This window comes from Drosophila miranda (genome assembly GCF_003369915.1).
Source record: "Drosophila miranda strain MSH22 chromosome Y unlocalized genomic scaffold, D.miranda_PacBio2.1 Contig_Y2_pilon, whole genome shotgun sequence".
NCBI classification, from domain to species: Eukaryota; Metazoa; Arthropoda; class Insecta; order Diptera; family Drosophilidae; genus Drosophila; species Drosophila miranda.
Genome location: NW_022881614.1, coordinates 3,893,873 through 3,921,296, shown reverse-complemented (window position 1 = coordinate 3,921,296; position 27,424 = coordinate 3,893,873). Strand labels below are relative to the sequence as shown.

The following is a 27,424-nucleotide window of genomic DNA, read 5'->3' as shown; positions in this document are numbered from 1 at the left end:
AAGCATAAACGACTTAATAACTAGCAACGACTGTCGTCGTTGGTAATGGGCGACAGGCAAAGTTCGTTGACACTAAAGGGCACTTTGGGGCCGCGCTCCTGCAACATCTGCATGTACAGAACGGGGGAGGGGGGGCGACTGAGTCAACAATGCCGTGTGCATTGCTCGGTTTATTAAAAAGACCTCTGGGTGAGTCCTGAGTCTGGGCACCATTTGGTACTTCAGGTGAAGCGTGAAGAGTACATCCTCCTCCTCTTTGCCAGCATTTGTCCATGGGTTTACTTAGCTGAGACACACGACGAAAAAAAAAACTCGAAAGAGGACGTACAGTGCTCGGTGCATGGCTGGTATGCGAGGTGACTGCATTCTATGGTCAAAAGTCATTTGCATTAAGCAATCGTCCGCCTTATCTGGAGATATGAAACCCCAGACGATGGCCAGCAGACGGACACACTCGTATGTATATCCTGCAGATTCAAAGGCAGAGATTGAACGAGGGGGAACGTTGTGAGTTGCTGCGGACACCGCAACTCTACGGTTATACCCGATACTAAGTCAGTATGGCTCTCCTCCGGCAGACGCCGCTAATATTAAACGACAAGACAAAGAGTGCGTGCGAGAGAGACAGCAAATCAGTCTGAGCGTGACGTCGGGCGCTGCGTAGCCACTGCAAATTGATTTGTTCCTATTGGCTATAAAAATGATCTGATCTGATCCAGATTCAGCAATCTGATAGATATGGTCATTATCTATGATTCTGCGTTTTTAGTTTTCTCGAATGTGCAATATTGTGGATGCAACAGATTTTCGTCCTTTGTGTGGGCGGAAGGGGGTGGGCGAAATTTTGAGATACACGTTTTATAGTTAGATCTAACAGGAGTGCGGATACTAAATTTGGTTACTCTAGCCTTAATAGTCTCTGAGATTTTTGAATATCCCCAGATTTTCGTCCTTTGCGGGGGCGGAAGGGGGTGTGGCGAAATTTTGAAACAAACTCGTCTCGGTCCGATATATTAGGAGTGTGGATACCAAATTTGGTTGCTCTAGCTTTTGTAGTCTCTGAGATCTAGGCGCTAATGTTTTACTCTAAGCAAAGCCGCCTATACTACGTGTGTGTTAGAGAGAGACAGGGCGAGAAAAAATGAAATTGTTTTCTTGATGCTGGCTATAATAATAATACGATCCAATTCAGATTCCGCAGTCTTAAAGATATGGTCATTCTCTACAATTCTGCGTTTTTGGTTTTCTCATATCTTTAAAATTGTGGATGCCACAGATTTTCGTCCTTTGTGGGGGCGGAAGTGGGCGGGGCGAAGTTTTGAAACATTTTTGTAGCAGTGACATATCACAGAAGTCTGGGTCCAAAACATCGTTGCTCTAGCTCTTATAGTCTTTGAGCAATAGGCGCTGAAGTGGACGGACAGACGGACAGACGGACGGACGGACAGACAGACAGGACTCAATCGACTCGGCTATTGATGCTGATCAAGAATATATATACTTTATGGGGTCGGAAACGATTCCTTCTGGACGTTACACACATCCACTTTTACCACAAATCTAATATACCCCAATACTCATTTTGAGTATCGGGTATAAAAATGTTTGTGCCTTTTATGATATCAGTGCACAAGTACAAAGCGGACCAATCAAAATCCCTAATGAGGTTATTAAGCTTCGCAAACTCGGCTTTACGAAAGCAGCGGACACGTTCGGGCAGCCTACTCGACCGATACAATACAGTTGGTCCTATATCTAGCGACACCTCGAAAGTAGGGTGGTAGGCGTCTTCAGGTATAGTGAGCGGAAGGGCTCGGGTTAACAACACTATGGACGGATTCGATGCAAAGCACAGATCATGCAATCGACCCAAGGAATTTTTCACATGGTTGACTTGAGACAGGGATAGGTCAAGCAAGCCGTCAACAAAGTCATGTCGTGACATGGGCACTAGGATACTAGACTCGTTTACCGAAGACCAAACAGTTCCTGGCAAGTTGAAGTCACCAAGAACTATCATTCGATCTTTATCAGATAGCGAGGAAGAAACAGCGGTTAAAGCGGACAAGTGCTGCTCATAAATTGAAATATCCGAAGAAGGTGGGATATACGAGCAAGTAATGAATATAGCGAAAGCGGGAAGAATCAGTTTTACACACAGGAATTCCAGTTCCTGTTGAACTTGGACTGTGAAGTGTTCGGACGTGAAGTAAGAGTCCACTGCAATTAGAACCCCCCCTGCACGTCGAGACGAACGGTCCTTTCTAAAAGTTGTGTACCGACCTGCCAAAACCTCGGAACTAAGAATGTCCGGCTTTAACCAGGTTTCAGTAAACACAATAACGTGGGAAGCAAATGCAACACTATCCCGGAAAAAAATGCTGATACGCAAGCCTCTTACATTCTGATAGGTTACTAAAAGAGAAGTTAGTTTTTTGGAAAGGTGGAAGCAAGACGGGAAGTTGAGGAAGAGGAAGTTGAGGTTGAGGTTGAGGGTGGCACACTGGAAAGATTTGGAAGGGATATGGGGGGCCTATTCTTCTTCTTAGCCTTAAACTCCTTCACCACCAAATGCTCCGGCCAAAATTTGGCGGAGCAAATGGTGTCAAATTGAGTTGGGGAGATGCTTATCTTAAACGAGGCTATTTCCCTGGCATAAGAGAAGTTAAATTTCTCCACCTTTAAACCCACGGCTTTTATTTTGCTTTGAATAAAAGCAATTACATCATTAGATGTGAGGTCAGGGGCCAGCCGTGAAACAAAAACTTGTCGTTTTGGTGGGACTCCCACCAGTGGTTTAGTCACCACAGGCCTAGTACCTGTGGTGGCAATATCCGGAGGTCCGGAACGTCTATTTACTGGTGGGATCGGGATAGACGGGACAACTAGCGAACTTGCGGACACCGCGGACACGGACGCTGCAGACGTACTTGGCTGCACATTCTCCGAGGCGATGAATTCGGCTACCGAATCTGCATCGCCAGCAGCTGTCGTTGCCCTTGGAGTGGCAAACGAGATCAACTGCTGCACACTTGGAGTGGTCGGAGTCAGTTTTTCGGCGGAGCACGGCTGAGTGACGGTTGGCAATTGCAGATCCCGCGGAGTGACCTTTTTGCGCCTCGGAGACTCATTCAGCAGTTTTAAACCGCTAAACTGAGCCTCCATGGCTAAGAGCCGATCGTATTGGTTTTTAAAACCAACGGTCAGCTCCTTAAAGCCACTCCGCGTCTGCCTCATGAAAGCCACCATGTCTTTCTCCACCGCACGGCATTCCACTCAACTGTAATGCAAGCCATTACGTTTGACCATAGAATCACTCACGAGGCCAGAAAATCCAGCGCATTTTGCGTGCACTACGCTGTCGCAGAGCCAGCAGAGGACATTCGGCTGATCGTGGGTGATCTGCTTCTTACAGCTTTTTTTGGCACAGACCACAGCGTATTCCATTTCATTATTTATTTATTTACTATTATTTGCAAAACAAATTGGTATCAGACCAATGTGCCAGACAACGCTCAAAGCGGAATTGGTAAAAAAAGAGAGCAGAGTGGAGAGCGGTTATAGCGAGAGCTACTAAGCAGAGAGCGCTATTGCTCAGAAAGTTTAAAGAGCGAGAGAGAAAGAACAGTTATTGAAGTTGAGGGGATAGCGAGAGAGTGATAAAACAACGAAAGCTACCAGACGAGAGCGGACTGCAATGCAATGTAATGCGTACTCACTCACTGCAACAACACAAACACAAGCACAAGCACAAGCCGACGCCGAAAAATAAAAAGTTAAACAATGTTTTAACACAAATCAAAAGGCATGCACTCGCGTAAATGAATAGGTTTCCAGATTGTTGTCTGGTTAAAAAGTATAATTAGAATTTAGTTAGGAAAACACCGGCTGTTTATTCAAAACAAAAGGAAACGAGGGGGAACGTTGTGAGTTGCTGCGGACACCGCAACTCTACAGTTATACCCGATACTAAGTCAGTATGGCTCCCCTCCGGCAGACGCCGCTAATATTAAACGACACGACAAAGAGTGCGTGCGAGAGAGACAGAAAATCAGTCTGAGCGTGACGTCGGGCGCTGCGCGGCCACTGCAAATTGATTTCTTTCTTTTGGCTACAAAAATGATCCGATCTGATCCAGATTCAGCAATCTGATAGATATGGTCGTTATCTATGATTCTGCGTTTTTAGTTTTCTCTAACGTGCAATATTGTGGATGCAACAGATTTTCGTCCTTTGTGTGGGCGGAAGGGGGTGGGCGAAATTTTGAGATACACGTTTTATAGTTAGATCTAACAGGAGTGCGGATACTAAATTTGGTTACTCTAGCCTTAATAGTCTCTGAGATTTTTGAATATCCCCAGATTTTCGTCCTTTGCGGGGGCGGAAGGGGGTGTGGCGAAATTTTGAAACAAACTCGTCTCGGTCCGATATATTAGGAGTGTGGATACCAAATTTGGTTGCTCTAGCTTTTGTAGTGTCTGAGATCTAGGCGCTAATGTTTTACTCTAAGCAAAGCCGCCTATGCTACGTGTGTGTTAGGGAGAGAAAGGGCGAGAAAAAATGAAATTGTTTTCTTGATGCTGGCTATAACGATAATACTCAAAATGAGTATTGGGGTATATTAGATTTGTGGTAAAAGTGGATGTGTGTAACGTCCAGAAGGAATCGTTTCCGACCCCATAAAGTATATATATTCTTGATCAGCATCAATAGCCGAGTCGATTGAGCCCTGTCTGTCTGTCCGTCTGTCCGTCTGTCCGTCCGTCCGTCTGTCCGTCCCCTTCAGCGCCTAGAGCTCAAAGACTATAAGAGCTAGAGCAACGATGTTTTGGACCCAGACTTCTGTTATATGTCACTGCTACAAAAATATTTCAAAACTTCGCCCCGCCCACTTCCGCCCCCACAAAGAACGAAAATCTGTGGCATCCACAATTTTAAAGATATGAGAAAACCAAAAACGTAGAATTGTAGAGAATGACCATATCTTTAAGACTGCGGAATCTGAATTGGATCGTACTATTATTATAGCCAGCATCAAGAAAACAATTTCATTTTTTCTCGCCCTGTCTCTCTCTAACACACACGTAGCATAGGCGGCTTTGCTTAGAGTAAAACATTAGCGCCTAGATCTCAGAGACTATAAAAGCTAGAGCAACCAAACTTGGTATCCACACTCCTAATATATCGGACCGAGACGAGTTTGTTTCAAAATTTCGCCACACCCCCCTCCGCCCCCGCAAAGGATGAAAACCTGGGGATATTCACAAATCTCAGAGACTATTAGGGCTAGAGTAACCAAATTTGGTATCCCCACTCCTGTTAGATCTCACTATAAAACGTATATCTCAAAATTTCGCCTCACCCCCTTCCGCCCCCACAAAGGACGAAAATCTGTTGCATCCACAATATTGCACGTTCGAGAAAACTAAAAACGCAGAATCATAGATAATGACCATATCTATCAGATTGCTGAATCTGGATCAGATCAGATTATTTTTATAGGCGAAAGGAACAAATCAATTTGCACTGGCTACGCAGCCCCCGACGTCACGCTCAGACTGATTTGCTGTCTCTCTCGCACGCACTCTTTGTCTTGTCGTTTAATATTAGAGCCGTCTGCCGGAGGAGAGCCATACTGACTTAGTATCGGGTATAACTGTAGAGTTGCGGTCTCCGCTGCAACTCACACGTTCCCCCTCGTTGGTTTTATCGTACCTTTAAAAATGTGGATGCCACAGATTTTCGTCCTTTGTGGGGGCGGAAGTGGGCGGGGCGAAGTTTTGAAATATTTTTGTAGCAGTGACATATCACAGAAGTCTGGGTCCAAAACATCGTTGCTCTAGCTCTTATAGTCTTTGAGCACTAGGCGCTGAAGGGGACGGACAGACGGACGGAAGGACGGACGGACGGACAGACAGACAGGGCTCAATCGACTCGGCTATTGATGCTGATCAAGAATATGTATACTTTATGGGGTCGGAAACGATTCCTTCTGGACGTTACACACATCCACTTTTACCACAAATCTAATATACCCCAATACTCATTTTGAGTATCGAGTATAAAAAAACAAACGAGGGGGAACGTTGTGAGTTGCTGCGGACACCGCAACTCTACAGTTATACCCGATACTAAGTCAGTATGGATCTCCTCCGGCAGACGCCGCTAATATTAAACGACACGACAAAGAGTGCGTGCGAGAGAGACAGAAAATCAGTCTGAGCGTTACGTCGGGCGCTGCGTAGCCACTGAAAATTGATTTGTTCCTATTGGCTATTAAAATGATCTGATCTGATCCAGATTCAGCAATCTGATAGACATGGTCATTATCTATGATTCTGCGCTTTTAGTTTTCTCGAATGTGCAATATTGTGGATGCAACAGATTTTCGTCCTTTGTGTGGGCGGAAGGGGGTGGGGTGAAATTTTGAGATACACGTTTTATAGTTAGATCTAACAGGAGTGCGGATACCAAATTTGGTTACTCTAGCCTTAATAGTCTCTGAGATTTGTGGATGCCCCAGATTTTCGTCCTTTGCGTGGGCGGAAGGGGGTGTGGCGAAATTTGGACACGAAACGGTCAAGGTCCGATATCACAAGAGTGTGGATACCAAATTTGGTTGCTCTGGCTCTTATAGGTTCTGAGATCCTTGAACTCATATTTTGCAATTGGCAAAACCGACCATGAAACCTGTGTGTTAGAGAGAGACAGAGCGAGAAAGAATGAAATTGTTTTCTTGATTCTGGCTATAATAATTATACGATCTGGTTGAGATTTTACACTCTAGAACATATAGTCATCTTCTACGACTCTGCGTTTTTGGTTTTATCGTATCTTTAAAAATGTGGATGCCACAGATTTTCGTCCTTTGTGGGGGCGGAAGTGGGCGGGGCGAAGTTTTGAAATATTTTTGTAGTAGTGACGTATCACAGAAGTCTGGATCCAAAACATCGTTGCTCTAGATCTTATAGTCTTTGAGCACTAGGCGCTGAAGGGGACGGACAGACGGACGGACGGACGGACGGACGGACGGACAGACAGACAGAGCTCAATCGACTCGGCTATTGATGCTGATCAAGAATATATATACTTTACGGGGTCGGAAACGATTTCTTCTGGACGTTACACACATCCACTTATACCACAAATCTAATATACCCCAATACTCAATTTGAGTATCGGGTATAAAAAAGGAAGAACCAAACATAAAACTAACAACAGAATCCAGGTTTAACCGGAGCAAGGAATTTGTTATGGGACTAACAAGTTGGTTGTGGAAAGTGTGGACATACTTATCAATTACTCTACTCAAATGATGATGAACTCCGGTGTTAGTGAGAATCTCTATATTCTCTACCCTCCCAACCTATGCTATACAGGTAACCTGACCGTATAGACCCTTGAATAACGTTAAACAGTTATCATCCCACCACCTTGATCATGCCTTTCTGAGGACGGACTCCTGAATCTAGAACATATTATGGTTGTACTTCAAAATCAATATCATTATATATATATTTCAATAAATCCCTAATCATATAATTAAATTCTTGGAGGGGGGTTTTCTTAACTTATAATTAAAATCTTTTTTTTTTTTTTGCTGTGTCTTGATAGCTTAATATATTAGTAAAGAATTGAGAAGAAATATTAGGAAAAATAAAGAATTAAAAATGACCAGCATATATGGGTAACAGATTCTAAAGAGGTGAGAGGTACCAATACATTATGGTTACGGATATATAAAGGTGATATCAATAGAAAAATATATGTAACACGCAGGTTACTTCCCAGCTCAGTGCATATATGTACTTGTTCTTATTTACAAACTCACAGCGCTTTTGGTAGACTAGTACCGTTTATTCCATCCGTGATCGTTGAGCTCAATGATGACGTTGGTGTATACCTCTAAGGAAAAGAAAAGATATTTAATACGAGTATATATGCACGTGAGCGTACTAGAGTGTACTGCTTTGTAATCTCAAGAAAAACGAGGGGGAACGTTGTGAGTTGCTGCGGACACCGCAACTCTACAGTTATACCCGATACTAAGTCAGTATGGCTCTCCTCCGGCAGACGCCGCTAATATTGAACCACACGACAAAGAGTGCGTGCGAGAGGGACAGAAAATCAGTCTGAGCGTGACGTCGGGCGCTGCGTAGCCACTGAAAATTGATTTCTTGCTTTTGGCTACAAAAATGATCCGATCTGATCCAGATTCAGCAATCTGATAGATATGGTCATTATCTATGATTCTGCGTTTTTAGTTTTCTCGAATGTGCAATATTGTGGATGCAACAGATTTTCGTTCTTTGTGGGGGCGGAAGGGGGTAGGGCGAAATTCTGAGATATACGTTTTATAGTGAGATCTAACAGAAGTGCGGATACCAAATTTGGTTACTCTAGCCTTAATAGTCTCTGAGATTTGTGGATGCCCCAGATTTTCGTCCTTTGCGGGGGCGGAAGGGGGTGTGGCGAAATTTGGACACGAAACGGTCAAGGTCCGATATCACAGGAGTGTGGATACCAAATTTGGTTGCTCTGGCTTTTATAGGTTCTGAGATCCTTGAACTCATATTTTGCAATTGACAAAACCGACCATGAAACCTGTGTGTTAGAGAGAGACAGAGCGAGAAAGAATGAAATTGTTTTCTTGATTCTGGCTATAATCATTATACGATCTGGTTCCAATTTTGCACTGTAGAAGATATGGTCATCCTCGCCGATTCTGCGTTTTTGGTTTTATCGTATCTTTAAAAATGTGGATGCCACAGATTTTCGTCTTTTGTGGGGGCGGAAGTGGGCGGGGCGAAGTTTTGAAATATTTTTGTAGCAGTGACATATCACAGAAGTCTGGATCCAAAACATCGTTGCTCTAGCTCTTATAGTCTTTGAGCACTAGGCGCTGAAGGGGACGGACGGACAGACGGACAGACAGACAGGGCTCAATCGACTCGGCTATTGATGCTGATCAAGAATATATATACTTTATGGGGTCGGAAACGATTCCTTCTGGACGTTACACACATCCACTTTTACCACAAATCTAATATACCCCAATACTCATTTTGAGTATCGGGTATAAAAATCGAATATACCCCGATACTCATTTTGAGTATCGGGTATAATTAATGTTGCTCTCATACCCATTAGTTTCCAAAAACCATTATGTTGGCTGGGTTACATAACTAACTATAAAACTGTATACATCGTGTGACGAAAGAGAATGGTTTTAGCCTGGCACATGAAATCAAGAGGAACGAGGTGGAACGTTGTGAGTTGCTGCGGACACCGCAACTCTACAGTTATACCCGATACTAAGTCAGTATGGCTCTCCTGCGGCAGACGCCGCTAATATTAAACGACACGACAAAGAGTGCGTGCGAGAGAGACAGAAAATCAGTCTGAGCGTGACGTCGGGCGCTGCGTAGCCACTGAAAATTGTGTGTTACATCAACGAGTAACTACGATCCTCTATTGACGTGGTCGAGAGACATGTCAGCCAGGCTGAGTAGGACTGCGCCGCCGGAAGTATCCAACAATAATGCAATCAATTCGAGTTCATTATTGGGTGTCGCTGGCGCAGCTAAATCAGTTGACGATGGGGTACATTAGCTCCTTCGCTTGACTTCAGGTTGCCGATCCGATTCGACGTCGGTCTGCGGACTGGAGGCTCATTGGAGGCTCGATAACGGGTGGCATCAATGACGCCAAAAATAAAGTTCCGGAGGCGCCTCTTGGTTTTCGCCGTTCATCCACACGGTTGTTGAGGCTTTCGACAGACAACGCCAAGCTGCAGGTCTCGCTGTTCGGTGTTTTCCCGCGGGTTCACTACTTGTCTTTTCGATCCGCCCCACAACTCTCGTAGACCACCCCGTATATGCACTCCTATGCAACTGATGATCGCACGAGCAGTACCGTGGCTACGGGCCGCCGTCCTATAACACAAATTCTTATATATATATATTACCACGAACACTTTCCAAACTAATCACGGACATACCAGCTAGGTTTTTCTTTACACTGCTTTCCTGGGTAAATCTCCTGATTCTCGGTCTTAATTGAAACTCAACTCAAGAGGTATGGCGTAGATGCCAGAACTGTTCGTTGGGTAAATATATAAATATATATATATATTTATTTATTCCCGAGTAAACACGTCCGCTTTAATCAATCGATTCTCAGTCAATAACTCCAGCCCAACTTCTGCAAGTTCAACTAAGCGGTACCGAACCAAAAGCTCGAAGATCGGATGATATTTGGAAACTTTAACTGCATAATCGGATGATCTTAGGAACTTTAACTGCATAATCGGATGATCTTTCGCCCAATTGAGCGAAATTTTGGTCAAGCTTTTAATCTATGCTCTCCCTACGCTACGCTACTCTCTTGGGTCAAGGTAAACGTGACGTCTTTCGCTTAAATGCATGCGCTGCGCGCCGACTCTCTTTAGAAAGCTTTTCGGAAAGCCTGCAGCTTACGATCCACTTTCGGAGTTACTATGTATCTGCACTTTTAAGCATTACCAAAAGAAAACTGTGCTTATCCGTGATGTTCCATACTCTTTCCCTAAATTCGGCCCCTACACCACAGTTGAAGACGTAATTGTTCTTACAATGAGACTTTAACTGAAGAAGGCCATTTACTAAGGTTTAAGCTGAATATCTTTTAAGTGATAGACTCCTAAGGTTTTCTTATCTTCGCTAGCTAATTGGTAATACATTGTCCCCACTCGGCGAATAACCTTGGCTGATATAAGCACAGGCGCCAGCTTAGCGCTGAACTTTTTTAAAGCGTTGCTCTGACAAAAATTCCGGGCATACACGACGTCTCCAACTTTAAGTTGACGGACCCGGCTACGTAAGTTGTATGTCCTCGCATTCTGCTCGTGTGATTTAGCTACCTTTTGCTGAGCGGCTTGTCGACATACTTGTACTACATCTGGATATTCGACTCTGGTGTCATCCGATAGGAGATTTAGTCGTCTGAGTAGTTCATAATCCTTTCCGTTAAGAATCATATTCTGCCCAAATGCAAGAAAATACGGCGAATACCCTGTGCTTCTATGGATATTGGCTCGTAACGCACTAATTTCAGGTAACTTCTTGTCCCAATTAGTATGATCTTTGCCGACGTACGCTCTTATAGCCGTTCACCATTATCGGTGAGTATAGTCTCAGGGACCCCGAAAGTACTAAATAACATATTTTCTAGGAAGTCACACACCTTACTTGAGGTAAACTTCTTGAGCGGACATAAGAAATGAAATTTGGTGTTGTGATCTACGATTATTAAGATACCAATATTCCCTTGCTTGGAACGCGGATACGGGCCCAACAAATCCAGATAAAGCTTTTGAAAAGGTCTTTCTGAATTCATTGGTTTACCCATTGGTGGTCTTAAGACGACATTAGCACTTTTGGTCTGGCGACAAACGTCGCATTGTGATACATAGCCTCGTATTTGTGTAACCATTTTTGGCCAAAACAAGTACCTTTTCACTTTTTCAACGGTTTTCCCAATACCACTGTGGGAAGCGTCTGGGGGGTCATGAGCCCTGGAAATTATATCGCTGGTAAGACCTGATGGAATCCAAAGCTTCCAAGTTTGTTTATCTGCTATCGCGTCCCCTGAGGATGGTTCGGTACTTTTATACACCAAATTATCGTCAACCTTCAAATCGGGTAACTTAAGTTGATTAAACCTTATGTGTTCTATTAGATCCATGTATTCTTTCGATTTAAACTCTGTAGAAGTAAGGTCGACTATGGGTCCGTTGCCGTTCAACTCTCGTACCTCGGGCTCATCTTGGCGTGACAACGCGTCGGCCACTACGTTTTCGGACCCTTTACGATGTGACATTTGAAAATTAAATCCCTGTAATTTTATAGCCCAGCGGGCCAAGCGACCTGACAAATCTTTTTGCCTCATAAGCCATTGTAGGGACGCATGGTCCGTTATAACTTGGAAATCCTGTCCTTCTACGTAAGCTCTAAACTTCTTTATTCCTTTAATCACTGCCAAGCACTCGAGTTCGGTGACCGAATAGTTTCGTTGCGCCTTGGAAAGTTTCTCGGACATAAAAGCTATAGGTTACTCTATAACTCTATCTACGCAGCCCAAACCAAAAGTGCTTGCGTCACATATTAACAAAAAGGGTTTCTTAAAATCGGGGGTGGCTAGGATTGGAGCAGATGGTAAGCAGGATTTGAGTTTATTGAAAGCTTCTTCGGCTGATGCGTTCCACTTAAGTGGTTGATGCTTTTTTAGTAGTTCCGTTAAGGGGTAGCTGACGGTGGCATAGTTATCGACAAAGCGTCTGTACCATCCAGAAAGTCCTAGAAATCTCCTTATCTGTTTCACGGTTTTTTGGATCGGGAACTCCATTATGGATTTTATTTTCCCCGGATCTGTCTTTAACTGACCATAACCTATTATGAACCCCAGATATTTAATCTCCCGTATACAAAAGTTTGACTTGGCTATATTAATCGTGAGATTTGCCTTACGCAAATGCATCGCTACCTCTTGTAACAGCACCAAGTGTGAATCGAAGTCATCTGAGAGCACCAGTAAATCGTCCAAATAGACAAAAACCCGATTCCTGAGGTGTGCAGGTATCACCTGATCCATAAGTCGGCACAACGTCTGAGCGGCATTAGTTAGGCCAAACGGCATTACCTTATACTGGTAAAGCGGCCTATTGGGAATGGTAAAAGCTGTATAGTGCCGAGATTTTTCTTCCAAAGGAATCTGCCAGTATGCGTGTTTCATGTCAAGTCCCGTTATGTATTTGGCTGGTGGTAATCTACTAAGAATGCCATCAATGTGTGGTAAAGGGTAGGCATCTTTGCGAGTGTTCTTATTAATTTCTCGGGAATCTAAACAATCGGTTTTTCGTACCTTTCTTAACTAAAACGCAATTGCTACTCCAGGAACTATTCGATTCCTCGATCACGTCTAAGGCCAGCATTTTCTCCACTTCGTCAAACATTAACTTTTCCTTCGCGGGTGAAATCGGCCAATGGCGTTGTTTAACTGGTCTATCGGGTACCATTTCGATCGTGTGTTGGATAGCTTTCGTACGTCCTAATCCTTCCCTTTCAAATGAAGGAAACGAATGAATCACGGATTGTAGTCTAACCTTTTGGTCTTTGCTTAGATCATGTACTGGCGGTGATTTCGAAGCCTTGGTTTCATTTCCTACGTCTAATTCTTGTACCACAGATCTATCCGTTAAAAGCCTTGCTACCAGACCGAATTCTGTCCAGAAATCAATTCCTAAATACACATTTTGTTTCAAGGCTGGTATTATGAAGAATTCTATCTCCTTAGTATGATCGCGAAAAGTTATGGGAACTGTAATTTTCGCTACGACTTTACAAGATTCATTATTGACCGTTCGAATATTTCCGGAGCATTTCTTTGCCTTGGCGTGTTGCGCGAACGATTTAGCGGCTTCACTTCCAAGACAGCTTATCGTCGCCCCCGAATCTAGAAAGGCCATGAAGTTTTGTTCTTCTATGCTTAGTTCTATAAATAATCTGTTATCGGAGCTCAAAAGGACCGACGAGACAAGTCTCTTTCGCACCTTCTTTACCTTGGTCCAGAATTGCCTTAATCGTATGGTCGAACGTTTTGGTTGATACTTTAATCCTAGCTTATCTGATTGGGAACTTTCCCCATCTATATCTATCCCCTTCGTCTGGGTTTGTGCCTCTACCAGGGACCTATTAGATCGAATTTTTGGACAATCCGGGTTGAAGGTGTTTTCTTGGAAAGTTTGCTCTTTCATTCTGTCATCATTGTCGGATGCGCCAGAATGGTGTTGGTTTGCGCATCCCGCTTTCGGTTTTCCGATGGGTTACATTTTTCGCACTTTGCCTTAAAAGTATTTTTCGCCCTGCAGCCATAACAGAAGACTCGGCGTTCTGCTACGCAATCTTCAAGCCGATGGCCTGTTTTGTCGCAATTCCAGCAAACAAACCGCTTGCTGCGTAGTTCGGAGATACTCTCTTCTTCGAGTTTTTCTTCCTCACTCTGAATTTCTCTGGCTTCGTTTCCCTGAACATTAGGTGGTATGGAGCCTGAACTTAGGTGTAATTCTGCTGCTAGAGTATTATTTTCGTAACGCAGCCTACCAGGTTCGCATTCCGCCTTGCACACTGGACAAGACTTTTCGCTTTTCAAATGTTCGAATACGCACGTATTATGAAATCGGTGGTGACAAGGCGTGGGGTCTAGTTACCCGGTTTCTCTGTAGAAAGTTGCCAGCATCTTCACAGAAGTGTTCATGCTTTTTAACTTCCTCCCTCAACTCACTTCTACTCTGTATTTTTAAATGCAACAGCTCATATCGCAGAGCACTTTTCGCATTCCGCTTAAGAATATCGATCAGCTTGAGTTCGCTTATCTTATGTGAAAGTCGTGCCACTAACTTTTCAATGGCTGACTGAAAATCTTCGAAGGATTCGTTGTCCTTCTGTTGACGTTTCCGTATTATTTCCCACAGGTCAAAATCATCTTTCTGATCGTCGAATCTTTGTCTACACGCTGTACAGAACGACGGCCAGGAGTATTGGTGGTTTCTTCGATGAAAATCCCAGATCCAATCGCTGGCCTTGCCTGTGAAAAGCAGATGCAGATTGTCGCAAAGTAACTGATCGTCATTCCCCAGAGTCTGTCCCGTAAGGGCACGAACGCGATATAGAAATTCTTCTACGTGCATTGCGTATCGAGAACCATAAAATTTAAGACGCCAGCTTAGTAGGATTTTTGCCGCCTTTGCCGGTGCTACATTTCCGGCTGTTTGACCACTCCTAGGAGTTCTTCCTTGGGAATCGCCTCTAACCATGTAACTATCATTGTCTACCTCTCGTCTAACATTACTGTGTGACTCTGAGGGACCTCCGTTACCCGTAGTAGCGGCTGTGGCTAAATTCATATTGGAAAACTGGGCCTGTATAGTTTGTTCGATGGAAGCTTTTATGAACGAACTAAGGTTTTCCATCATAGATTTCTCCTGGTTTTGCATGACCGGATGGATGTAATTCGTAAGGTTTTCAGGTTGAGCGTTACTAGGTGACCTATTTCCGTTGCTACTAACCGACTGTCGACTCTCGGATAAATATTGATCTAAACTAGCTTGATACCTTGTTTGCATTCCTCTTTTAGGGGTTGCTCCTCGGCCTCGAACTCTGCTGTTTGTTCTCCCTTTTTTACGTAATAAGGTGGGATCTAGTTGTACCGTCCCATTGGCTTCGTTTCCCTGAACATTAGGTGGTATGGAGCCTGAACTTAGGTGTAATTCTGCTGCTAGAGTATTATTTTCGTAACGCAGCCTACCAGGTTCGCATTCCGCCTTGCACACTGGACAAGACTTTTCGCTTTTCAAATGTTCGAATACGCACGTATTATGAAATCGGTGGGGACAAGGCGTGGTAGCTATCAACTGGTCTTGCCGCAAATTTCCCTGGCAAATAATGCAAAACGAGTCTTGGTTGATCAATGCCGAAGCTAAATTTTCATTACTACGGTGGACCGCCATGATTTGTATGAATTTCTTAATAATAATAAATAAAAAAAAATAATAATAATGAAAATAAAATTATGAAACTAATATGCAAATATGAGTTAATGAATATGAAATTTTTCTTATTTCCGTCGGTAAATAATTAATATGTTCGCCCTCTCCAGGCATGATCTAGGTGGTCTACTACTAACTGTACGTTTCCATTTGAATAGTTGAGTAATTAAGTTGGGTATGTTGGCCAGTTCTATTACCAGTTTCGAAGGTATAAGTCCGGATAATGGACAGTCTCTAATTATCATAAATAGGCGATCGTGATTCCTAAAATCTGTGACTTTTTCCTAACACAAACTAGAATTTGATAAGGGAATCTCTACAGCCAAGCTCGAGATAATTTAATGAATATAACTTTAAGTCGGGGTATCCGTCTTTTGAATAACTCCCGCAGTTCCCTAAGTCAACATCTTTAGTTATCTCGTTGGTGGAGTCCTATATCGTGATATTAGCATATTGTAACTACCTATATAAGCTAGTCCATCCGGCGTAAGAGACAACAGATTATACTTGGGTAAACATTTCCAACCATGAAAAATAGTCGTAGATTCCGTAGGCAACAGCTGTCGTACTCCCACCCGGAGAGATCAATCAGTATGGCATTACCAGAGAATTATTGTTTTGGATGGTATATAGAGCTATGGTGGAGCCTAGCCCCAGTATTAAAGTTAAGTACCAACTTTACGAGAGATCATGTCCCTTCGGGCCCCACGTTGGGCGCCAATTATGTAGCGTGCAGGTGTGGGATAGCTGTCGTTTACCCATACTAGTATGAAGAGATTTCGTGTGCACCTCTAGCTATGCTCTGACTAAGCTCGCCGGATTGTCGGGGTTCGTTCTACTCTCTCCTATCACATACTGACACACACTCGCATAATGTTTTAGGTGCACATTTAAAAATTAAAAAAAAGGAAGAACCAAACATAAAACTAACAACAGAATCCAGGTTTAACCGGAGCAAGGAATTGGTTATGGGACTAACAAGTTGGTTGTGGAAAGTGTGGACATACTTATCAATTACTCTACTCAAATGATGAGAAACTCCGGTGTTAGTGAGAATCTCTATCTTCTCTACCCTCCCAGCCTATGCTATACAGGTAACCTGACCGTATAGACCCTTGAATAACGTTAAACAGTTATCATCCCACCACCTTGATCATGCCTTTCTGAGGACGGACTCCTGAATCTAGAACATATTATGGTTGTACTTCAAAATCAATATCATTATATATATATTTCAATAAATCCCTAATCATATAATTAAATTCTTGGAGGGGGGTTTTCTTAACTTATAATTAAAATCATTTTTTTTTTTTTTGCTGTGTCTCGATAGCTTAATATATTAGTAAAGAATTCAGAAGAAATATTAGGAAAAATAAAGATTTAAAAATGACCAGCATATATGGGTAACAGATTTTAAAGGGGTGAGAGGTACCAATATATTATGGTTACGGATATCAATAGAAAAATATATGTAACACGTAGGTTACTTCACAGCTCAGTGCATATATGTACTTGTTCTTATTTACAAACTCACAGCGCTTTTGGTAGACTAGTACCGTTTATTCCATCCGTGATCGTTGAGCTCAATGATGACGTTGGTGTATACCTCTAAGGAAAAGAAAAGATATTTAATACGAGTATATATGCACGTGAGCGTACTAGAGTGTACTGCTTTGTAATCTCAAGAAAAATTAATGTTGCTCTCATACCCATTAGTTTCCAAAAACCATTATGTTGGCTGGGTTACATAACTAACTATAAAACTGTATACATCGTGTGACGAAAGAGAATGGTTTTAGTCTGGCACATGAAATCTAGAGGAAAAAGGGGCGTGTGTTACATCAACGAGTAACTACGATCCTCTATTGACGTGGTCGAGAGACATGTCAGCCAGGCTGAGTAGGACTGCGCCGCCGGAAGTATCCAACAATAATGCAATCAATTCGAGTTCATTATTGGGTGTCGCTGGCGCAGCTAAATCAGTTGACGATGGGGTACATTAGCTCCTTCGCTTGACTTCAGGTTGCCGATCCGATTCGACGTCGGTCTGCGGACTGGAGGCTCATTGGAGGCTCGATAACGGGTGGCATCAATGACGCCAAAAATAAAGTTCCGGAGGCGCCTCTTTGTTTTCGCCGTGCATCCACACGGTTGTTGAGGCTTTCGACAGACAACGCCAAGCTGCAGGTCTCGCTGTTCGGTGTTTTCCCGCGTAGCCAGTGCAAATTGATTTGTTCCTTTTGGCTATAAAAATGATCTGATCTGATCCAGATTCAGCAATCTGATATATATGATCATTATCTATGATTCTGCGTTTTTAGTTTTCTCGTATCCTCAATATTGTGGATGCAACAGATTTTCGTCCTTTGTGGGGGCGGAAGGGGGTGGGTCGAAATTTTGAGATATACGTTTTATAGTGTGTTCGGAGCAGAACCCAGCCGATTAGCTGCTTGCCAAATAGCACCTAATTCTTGGCCCTCAGCCGCTTATTTTGTTTGTTACTTATGTCTATGTCACTCATTTGTTTGTTAAAGCTTTGCGCTTGCTTGCCCTGCTAAACGCTCTCTGCCAGCTCGCTCTTCGCTATCTCCGCTTTGCGTCTGCCTACCGACGTCGGCCGAGCGAAGCTGCGCTTAGCGATCGGAGCGGCAATGTAAAGGGCAGGCAAGCCACACTTGCAATTTGGATGTCACGCATTAAAGAACATATCGTAATTTTATTTCTGCTCCGAGTTTTATTTAATTCGAAATAATTAGTCGGCCGATTGGGGATAAAAAACATTATCTCCACATAAAATTTGGTGACCCCGACGTGATCTCTGAGTTGCAGTGTCAATTAATAATCATTCGCGATCGACATTCGTTAGCCCTAGCAAATTTTCGGCGGTTAAGCACAATTCGGTGCTAAAACACACTTACATACACCTACATACACGCATTGCTGGCTATTAATTTCTCTGTCGCGACAATTCAGTCAGTGCAGTGCGGTAGGCAGTGCAGCGAACTCACTAATACACACAAGCGGAGTACAAAGCGGAATCGGACAGCTCGCACAGCCGCACAGCTAAAGGCATTAGCTGTAATCCCTTTGCTTTCGGTTCCCACGTTTATACGTATACAGGGTGTCTTTTTCGGTCGTGCTGAGTGACTCTTTTAAAACCTCAACATGGCAGCACCTGAGCCTACCAATGTCGCGAACGCAGCAATGCCGAGTGATGTAGATTTCTACAAGCACAAGGCCGAGTCCATCGCGCGCCAACTATAGGCCATGGATCGCTTTCTCACCAAGGAAGAGCTTGCCGAGTTAGATGAGGCAGAACTTCAAGCTCGCTTAGAGCAGATCGAGCGAATAAATGCGGATTTCGATGCCGCTCAAACGAGCCTTGAAAGGCTGGATTTCCTGCAGTTAGCCCATGATGCCCGACTGGACTTTTCGAATGTTTATGTGAAGGTTAGGTCCAGGCTGTCGCGGGAGTTGATGGCTGCTCGCACGGCAAATGTTGCCAATTCAACGGCTCGGCATATTCTCGAGGGGAATTCGTCGTTGTTCGCCTATAAAAGTATAGGCCGTTCTCGAATGCCCGAGTTGCAGCTTCCGCGATTCGGGGGGAACTACATGGATTGGCCAGAATTCCACTCGATGTTCTCGACAATGGTGCACAAAGACCATCGTATACCAATCATCGAAAAATTCCAATATCTTCGTGGATGTCTAGATGGTACTGCGCTGGATACGATTCGTTCCTTGGAACTTTCTGAGGAGAATTACGACAAGGCGTTGAATTTGCTAGTGTTGCGATTCGATAATAAACTGTTACATTTTCAGGCACACGTCAAGGCTATTTTCGGGCTACAAGGGGTGGAGAAGGGCTCAGCTATCGGCTTGCGCGCGCTCAACGACAAAATCAATTCGCACTTGCGTGCACTTCAGACCTTGGCGACCCCGTAGGAGATTTCGGATGGGTTGCTGATCTTCACCCTGTCACCCTTATCACCTCCAGTAACGACCATCCTTACCCCATATGTTACCATTGCAATTCCTCCGAGCATTACATATCTAGATGTCAGGCATTCCTGAATCTCTCTGCGTTTGAACGATACAAAGAAGCAAAGAAGAGCCGCTTGTGTTTGAACTGCCTCAACAAAGGCCATGAATTGCAGAGGTGCAGGTCAGGACTTTGCAGGCATTGCCAGGCCAAACATCACACGCTACTCCACATTCCATCGGGAACTGGTGCTTCATCTTCCTCTTCACCGGCCGAGGAATCGATCCAGCAAGAGGCCGCGACTGTGCTTCTAGCAAGCGGGTGTTCTAGCCCTCCCCCTCGATCCAGAAATCTCAGCCTAGCCAGAACGTGTTGCTACCTACTGCCCTCGTCCATGTAACAGATCGTTAAGGAGCACTTATCCCATGTCGTGCCATTTTGGATTCTGCATCACAGGCAAACTTTGTAACATCTAGACTTGCTGATCAGTTGCAGTTGGATCATCGCTCGTCTTATGTTCACGTCTCTGGAATCGGAGATTCCATTCTACCTTCGAGCAAGTCTGTACATATAGTTGTACAATCCCAGGACGCAAGCTATCGAGCTTCCTTCGCTGCAATTGTCACCAACTCAATTACGGAAATGCAGCCTAACTTCGGCGTAGACGCAAAGGATTGGCCAATGCCGAATAATCTAAAACTAGCTGATCCTAATTTCTCCAAGACCCAACGTATCGATCTGTTGATAGGTTCTGGTTTGTTCTTCGATTTAATGTGCGTCGGACAGATTCGACTATCAGCCCAATTGCCAACATTGCAGGAGACAAAACTTGGTTGGATAGTATCAGGAAGCATTGATAGCTCGGAGAATAAGCGTGCAGCTTTAACCGCTTTTGAAAATTCCTCGTGCATCTCTATTGACGATTTTCGACCCACAACGCTGGAGTACCAAAACTTAGAGCAGCAATGCAGGAAGCAGCTGCTCGAGTGCCAGGTGCAAGTGGAAAAACTGCGATCGGAGAATCAGGAACTGCAGCGCGAACTTTTCCATATATTAAAAACCTACATATCCACGCCAAATGAAATTCAACTTTCAACAGTTTCTACATTTCCAAATTTCCTGCCATTCTATGCAATTACAGAGGTTCCCGATGATCAAGACGTAATCACGACAAGCCGCCTTCGTAAAGAAGCGCCGATTGCTGCGTTCGACGATCATCCCAGCGTAGCCGCCAGCTGCGCCCAAGCAAGCATCTTCAAGAGGGCCGTTGGAAAAATAGCGGTTCTGCCCCTTTAGAATGGATCTGTTGAAAGCCTTTGCCTTCCAACGGGGGGTGAATGTTCGGAGCAGAACCCAGCCGATTAGCTGCTTGCCAAATAGACCTAATTCTTGGCCCTCAGCCGCTTATTTTGTTTGTTACTTATGTCTATGTCACTCATTTGTTTGTTAAAGCTTTGCGCTTGCTTGCCCTGCTAAACGCTCTCTGCCAGCTCGCTCTTCGCTATCTCCGCTTTGCGTCTGCCTACCGACGTCGGCCGAGCGAAGCTGCGCTTAGCGATCGGAGCGGCAATGTAAAGGGCAGGCAAGCCACACTTGCAATTTGGATGGCACGCATTAAAGAACATATCGTAATTTTATTTCTGCGCCGAGTTTTATTTAATTCGAAATAATTAGTCGGCCGATTGGGGATAAAAAACATTATCTCCACATAGTGAGATCTAACAGGAGTGCGGATACCAAATTTGGTTACTCTAGCCTTAATAGTCTTTGAGATCTGTGAATATCCCCAGATTTTCATCCTTTGCGGGGGCGGAAGGAGGTGTGGCGAAATTTTGAAACAAACTCGTCTCGGTCCGATATATGAGGAGTGTGGATACCAAATTTGGTTGCTCTAGCTTTTATAGTCTCTGAGATCTAGGCGCTAATGCTTTACTCTAAGCAAAGCCGCCTATGCTACGTGTGTTAGAGAGAGACAGGGCGAGAAAAAATGAAATTGTTTTCTTGATTCTGGCTATAATAATTATACGATCTGGTTCAGATTTTGCACTCTAGAAGATATAGTCATCTTCTACGATTCTGCGTTTTTAGTTTTTTCGTATCGTCGAAATTGTGGATGCCACAGATTTTCGCCCTTTGTGGGGGCTCCATCAGCGGGGCTTCAATGATGCGCTTAACAGGGAAATCGCCGAGGACGCCCGTCGCCAGCAGGAGCAGGATGAGATCATGTGTCCGGAGGTGCTCATACCCTTTACTAACATCACCGAGGAGGAGCTTGCGGCCAAGGAGGAGGAGAAGCGACAAGCCGTTCGTCTCGCCATCATTCAGGACGGCGAAGCGAAAACGAAGCGAAAACTCATGGCGGCTGAAAAGGAGCAGCGCCTCTTTGACGAGGTGGTGGAGCGGGCGCAGTACAAGTGCCTGCAGGACAAGGAGCAGAAGGCCTTCAAGGAGAGGAAGGCACGCAGCATTGAGTTCAATCGCAAGGCCTACCGCGATTCCCTGAGGGAGAAGGCTGAGATAGAAGAGCGTGAGTCCCACATCGAACTCTTAGAGAAGAGTGCAAAATAACCCTCAATCCCCCACCCCCACAGATGAGCGCATTTGCGACGTGATCGATGATCGACGCAACTGCTTCTACCAGGTAGCCACGCGGCAACTGGATGGCCGCTACAACGCCCACACAAAGGAGACCCGTGCGCGTCTGCCGACTGCAGCAGGCTGGCAAGAAGAAGCTGGAAGAGCGCCAGGCCAACCTGGAGGATCGCTACGAATTCGATACGCAGGTGGACGAGGCGCGTCGCCAGTGCGAGCTGGAGGAGCTGGCCAAGCAGCGCAAGGCCTACCAGCTGGTGGAGAAGCGAGAGGCTGAAGAGAAGCTCAAGCGAGAGCGGGAGCTGCAACGTTTCGAGGTGGCCCGCCGGCTGAAGAACGCTGAGGCCAACCGGCACTTTGAGATATCCGAGCAACGGAACCGCGACAGGGTGACGGCCGAGGTGCGCGACATCCTCCACCGCCAGAGGGAGGAGTTCTTGGCGCAGCGCCAGCAGGAGCTGATGCGCATTTCTGCCTGCGACGACGATCCCTACCTCCTGGAGGACAAGAAGTTTTACGCGCAGGCCGTCGAGGTCATGGAGCAGTCCCGCAAGCTTGGCCGCCCCTCTACCCCATTGCAACCGCAGTCGAGCGCTATGCGCGGTCAAACAATTTAGATGTGCAGCCGGACAGAGGTATCGTGAAGCGCAGCAAGCTGCGGGACTACTGCTGGCCGGGGTATCACGCCCAGGCGGATCTCGCCTATCGCAAGTACGAGCAGGCGGAGATGTGCCGCGAGAACCAGCGGGATGCTCGCAACCAGATCTACTGCAACGCCGTCAAGATCAAGAAGATGGCCTCTGTGGAGAAGCCCTACAAGCCGTGTATGCCCTCCTGTCCCATCAACTGTTTCCATCGTCGCGGCATGCCCGCCGTGGATAGCACGGATTCCTTTGACTACGGTCCCCATGTCTGCTAGGAGGAGTCGCGACCGCTGGGCGCCTGTCCCAGTCGCATGCAGGGCATTCGTCGCTACTCGAAGTACCCCAGCCTGCCGAACCTTGTCGCACCTCCACCCATGCCAGAACTCCGGCTGGATGCCACAGCTGTTCCTTCTGTGGCCAAGATGACCAACGCTCCTCCCAGTGCACCAGCAACTGCAGGAGGTGCACCCACAGTCGAGTCGGCTGTTGTTGCGAAGCCATCGCGTCCAGAACCCCCTGCTGGCGCTGCTCCGGATGCTCCCCCAAAGTCCCAGGAGCCGGAAACCGGAGGGAATCTTTGCCGCAATCTCGTCCACCAGTGTCTGTAAAAACTCGTCGTGCATCCGCTCAAGGTCCGAGCCACCGTGGATCCATTCTGGGTACAGAAGCACGTGGTGCCACTCTTGGAATGCCTAAAACCGGGGCTCAGGCTCTCACTGGACAAAATCGTCCAGCAGCTATCCCAAATCCCACGGGAACCTGGGGCGCGGTACCGTTGCCCCAGCCACCACCCCCACCTAAACAGAAAGGATCTGGTAACAAAAAGTCTCGTTAGAGCCAACCCCCACAAATATCAATCAATCGAATCCCGAATCCCATTTGACACTTCCAAAATTCACGTTTCTAGTGTATTCTTGTTGTATTTTGATGTTTTTCCATCTGCGAGGCCAGTAAAAGAGTGAATAAATGGGTGCAACCGACCCCTCAGCCCATCCGGATCGCCGCCGCCATCACCGCACACACACAGACACAGACAAGACCGGCAGACAGGAAAGGATAGGACAGTAAAGGGCAAAGGAAATGACATTAATGGTTTTTTAAAAGCACTTAAACTTGGCGCAAGAGTTCGGTACGCTCTCCCCACTTTTTCGACTGAGTGAGAGTGGAGGCCGCTGCGCTGTGATTGAAGGCGTGAAGAAACCGTTCCCTCCAATGGCACTTGGCAGACATTACGCGCTTTGTTTAGCAGTGAAGAAGCCAGTGGGGCAGTGGCCTGTCCAGCGGGCAATGTTCCCTAGAGTGGCTTGGCCGTGCAAAATGCTCCATAAATTCAAATTAATGCGTGGCCAAAGTTATTAGGTTTCGTCTCCTCCGTCGCCTTCCATCTTCATCAATTTGTGACTGCAGCTGAGAGTGACATCCCCTTTTTGTTTCATTTAGCTTATTAGCAGGCAGACATGTCCGGTGTTCCGCGGAGCCGGCCATAACTTAATTTGAAGTCTGCTAACCAGGCTTTCGGCTCACTCTGTGAGAAACTCGGTACTCAGGCCGGGTCACCACCGGGTCACCTTCTACGCCAATTTCCGGGCAATCTCATCAGGATAATTACGGCGGTGCTCCTTTCTTCTGTGTCGGTTACAGGCACCAAGCGGCGCAAAGCAGCGACCAACTCCCGGCGGCTTAATGAGCCAGCGTTTAGGAGCTTTGTAGTCTTTGGGGCTCAGTCGAGCGCTCAACTCGAAATTAACACAACTGGGATTTTTTTCGCATCCGCTCTGAAGTTGTGAAAAGTTTGCCGGCTGGCAAAGTTAATCAATTTAGTATATTAAAGGTTCATTATGGGCGTGCTTGGGCAGGGGTCAGCAGCCATCGGGATGTTGTCAAATATCCCTTCAGTTCAGAAATTGTGGAAAGCATCCAATGCTATGATACATATTTGAGGCTTGAATATACGATTATTCCTGTATCCAGCGGACACGGTTTGTGCATTTTTAAATAGGCATGCACCAGCACTAGACAGGGGGGGCAACTGAAGAGTTGATAAGAATGCAGCTCGGCTTGGAAATCGGCGCTCGTCTGGACGCGTCTCGGGACATGATTCCTGTCGCGCTAGGCTGTGGCCTTTGGCCTGGGCCACTTTTGGGTCCGGCCACCGCCATAGCCCGAAGACCCTGGGATCTAATCCAGAAAGCTCGTTTGCGACATAGTGTATATAGTGCAGGTATGACAGTGTTAGCAATGACGCAAAAACATCAATGTTTTTAAGATAATTAAAACCATATCCTCTTACAAAGTAGAGGCTTGACTCCACTGCACAAGGACCTGCATCAGCTTGTTTGTACTATCGTTGTACCCCTAAAACAATGGAGATTGCAGAGGTATAGTACATATTGTCCAATTTCGATTATTGTTTGCCCAACGAAGAGGGTTGTGACCTCTCGTAAACAATAATATTTCCGCTGAAAGTTCTCGGAATGGCGCAGAAAAACAACATCCTGGAAAAAAATATACACAGGTGCAATTGTGGAGTTGTTGAGTTGGCAGCGATGCAATTTAATGTTTCGAAATTCTAGCGAAATGCATTTTGGACCGGACCGCACTTTCGCTGTACAAATAAACTATTTCTAATCGAATGAGCGTATACGGTGGTCAAAAATCTATGTACCGAATGAAATTGAGTTAGTATAAATAAAAGAATATGCTCCGACTCTCGGGATGTTCAATTACTTAGGCTTTTGCTGGTAGGACAATGCATCATCTAGCCGGAGTGAATTCGCATTGTTTTCCAATCGTGTCTTTTGATTAGCAAAAAGCTTACAGAAGAGGTATGGCACAAAGGGAGCAGCATCCACAGGTGGCAGCAAGAAGAGAAAACAACAGACAAGGAAAAGTGGAAAACACATTGTGAATTGAGCAATGAAAAGCACGCTGTCAATTGTAATGTAAAGCGAAATGGTATCTTTCTTTGCAAAATCTCCATCGCTTGCTCATTACACGCTCCGCCAGTTGCAAGACTCAATAAAAGTACCAGTATGAAAAATTACTTAATGAAATTAAGTGTGAAAAGTGTGAGTGCCTCCACAGAGAAAGAGCGAGAACCACGCCTGGCCCCCCGTCTCGACACTCGACGAAGGAAACCGCTTCGAGTGGGGCAGCTGAAAGCAGCAGAGCGGCAGTAAATAATAATAAGAGAATGACTTACTGGAGCTCTGCCGGCAAGCATCGGGCATCCTTGCCCCGCCGGGTAATGCCCATTATGGGCTTAGCAGGTCGGCGCTCGCAAGTGGATTTTGATTGCGCAATCTAACAGCTTCTAGGGGCAGCATACTCGCAGTCTTGCAACAAGTTGAAAGGCAGCTCTATATACAGCATGAAGCGCTAAATGCGATTAAGTTAGGAGTACCTCTACAATACCTCTACAATAGTAAGAACGAAGGAGCTATTGAGATCAATCAAGTGCGTGATATTGCCAGCGAACTCTTTGCAGTGTCTTCATAGTGTGAGTGTGTGAGTGTGCTGCTGGCGCTGGCGATATCCATGCACTGAGATTTGTTTAAGGTTAATTACATTCAGATGATAAATGGTAAGTAGTTAAGACCGGAAGAAGCACTAGGCGGACTCATTGGCAGCTGAATCTGGAACTGGCTCCAAAGCGCTCTTGTGCAGCTGAAACCCATAGAGACTGCAATGGAGAGAGAGTAGGGCGTGAGCGAGGGTGAGGGTGAGAGGCAGAGATCGGGACAAATCACTCACCGAGGCACATATTTTTCTTGGGGTGGCGTTGGGCGATGCGAGGGCAACTCCATAAGAAACATGTGGGGAAAGCTGGGCCCAAACATGCAGCCATCTAACATGGCGCTGATCCGCGTTGGCTGGTAGATATCCTGGCAGCATGGACAAAAGATCTTCACCGTGGACTCGTACGACTTTTCGCTGAGCCCAATGGGTAGGACGTGGTGGCCCTGGCAGTAGACTCGGGGACAGATCCCGAAGTCGCCATACTCGTACTTCCGCCGCATGGCATCGATGCCTGGGGGCGTCATAATGTAGCGGGCACGGATCAGGCCGTACAGTCTCTCCGATTCAATTGTTGGCGCAAAACTCCGGATCCATTATGGTATCCAAAGATTTAGAAAAAAAAACGTGCAAAACGTATTTTATAATAACGGAATTCAAAGATCTTACGACGTGCAAGACATTTTAATTTCTTTAAAAAATGTTCGGAGTTAGTGTAAAACTTTAAGCAAGTTTCGCTTGATAGAACACAGCTGATTGAAAATGAAACAGGGATGGGATGAAACGAACGAAATGAAACGATGCTTCGATATACGATATGTGCTATGGGAGTGCGTGTGTCTGAATTAATTGGACGATCTCGGGGAGCAGAAGCCTGATGCACCTTATCATTCGTGAGGTTACCCATGCAGACAAATCGGGAGACATAACAGCCACTGGCAGTCATGGCAACTACTGTTTCGTGGAGCCTATCCACTGACCGATGCGATAATCCTCTGCACTCGTGTGTCAATCTTTAAATAAAAGAACGAGCTGCCGTCGCTTCTCCGCTTTAACGAACTATACTGATTCATACCCAAAGATTACACCTTCGGCAATGCCCAT

The 27,424-nt window shown here is 45.4% G+C and overlaps 1 protein-coding gene and 1 pseudogene across 1 annotated transcript; one reads left to right on the top strand and one right to left on the bottom strand.

The window, feature by feature from the left end:
• Nucleotides 1-45: 45 nt before the first annotated feature.
• On the top strand, nt 46-23,890 carry LOC117192916 (annotated as a pseudogene).
• A 2,356-nt stretch (nt 23,891-26,246) lies between these two features.
• LOC117193490 (suppressor-of-stellate-like protein) lies at nt 26,247-27,075 on the bottom strand. Its single transcript, XM_033398241.1, has 2 exons — nt 26,558-27,075; nt 26,247-26,486 (listed from the first exon to the last, which is right to left on the bottom strand). The coding sequence occupies exons 1-2, from the start codon at nt 26,845-26,847 to the stop codon at nt 26,414-26,416; spliced, it is 363 nt and encodes a 120-aa protein (XP_033254132.1). The 5' UTR covers nt 26,848-27,075; the 3' UTR covers nt 26,247-26,413.
• Nucleotides 27,076-27,424: the final 349 nt, after the last annotated feature.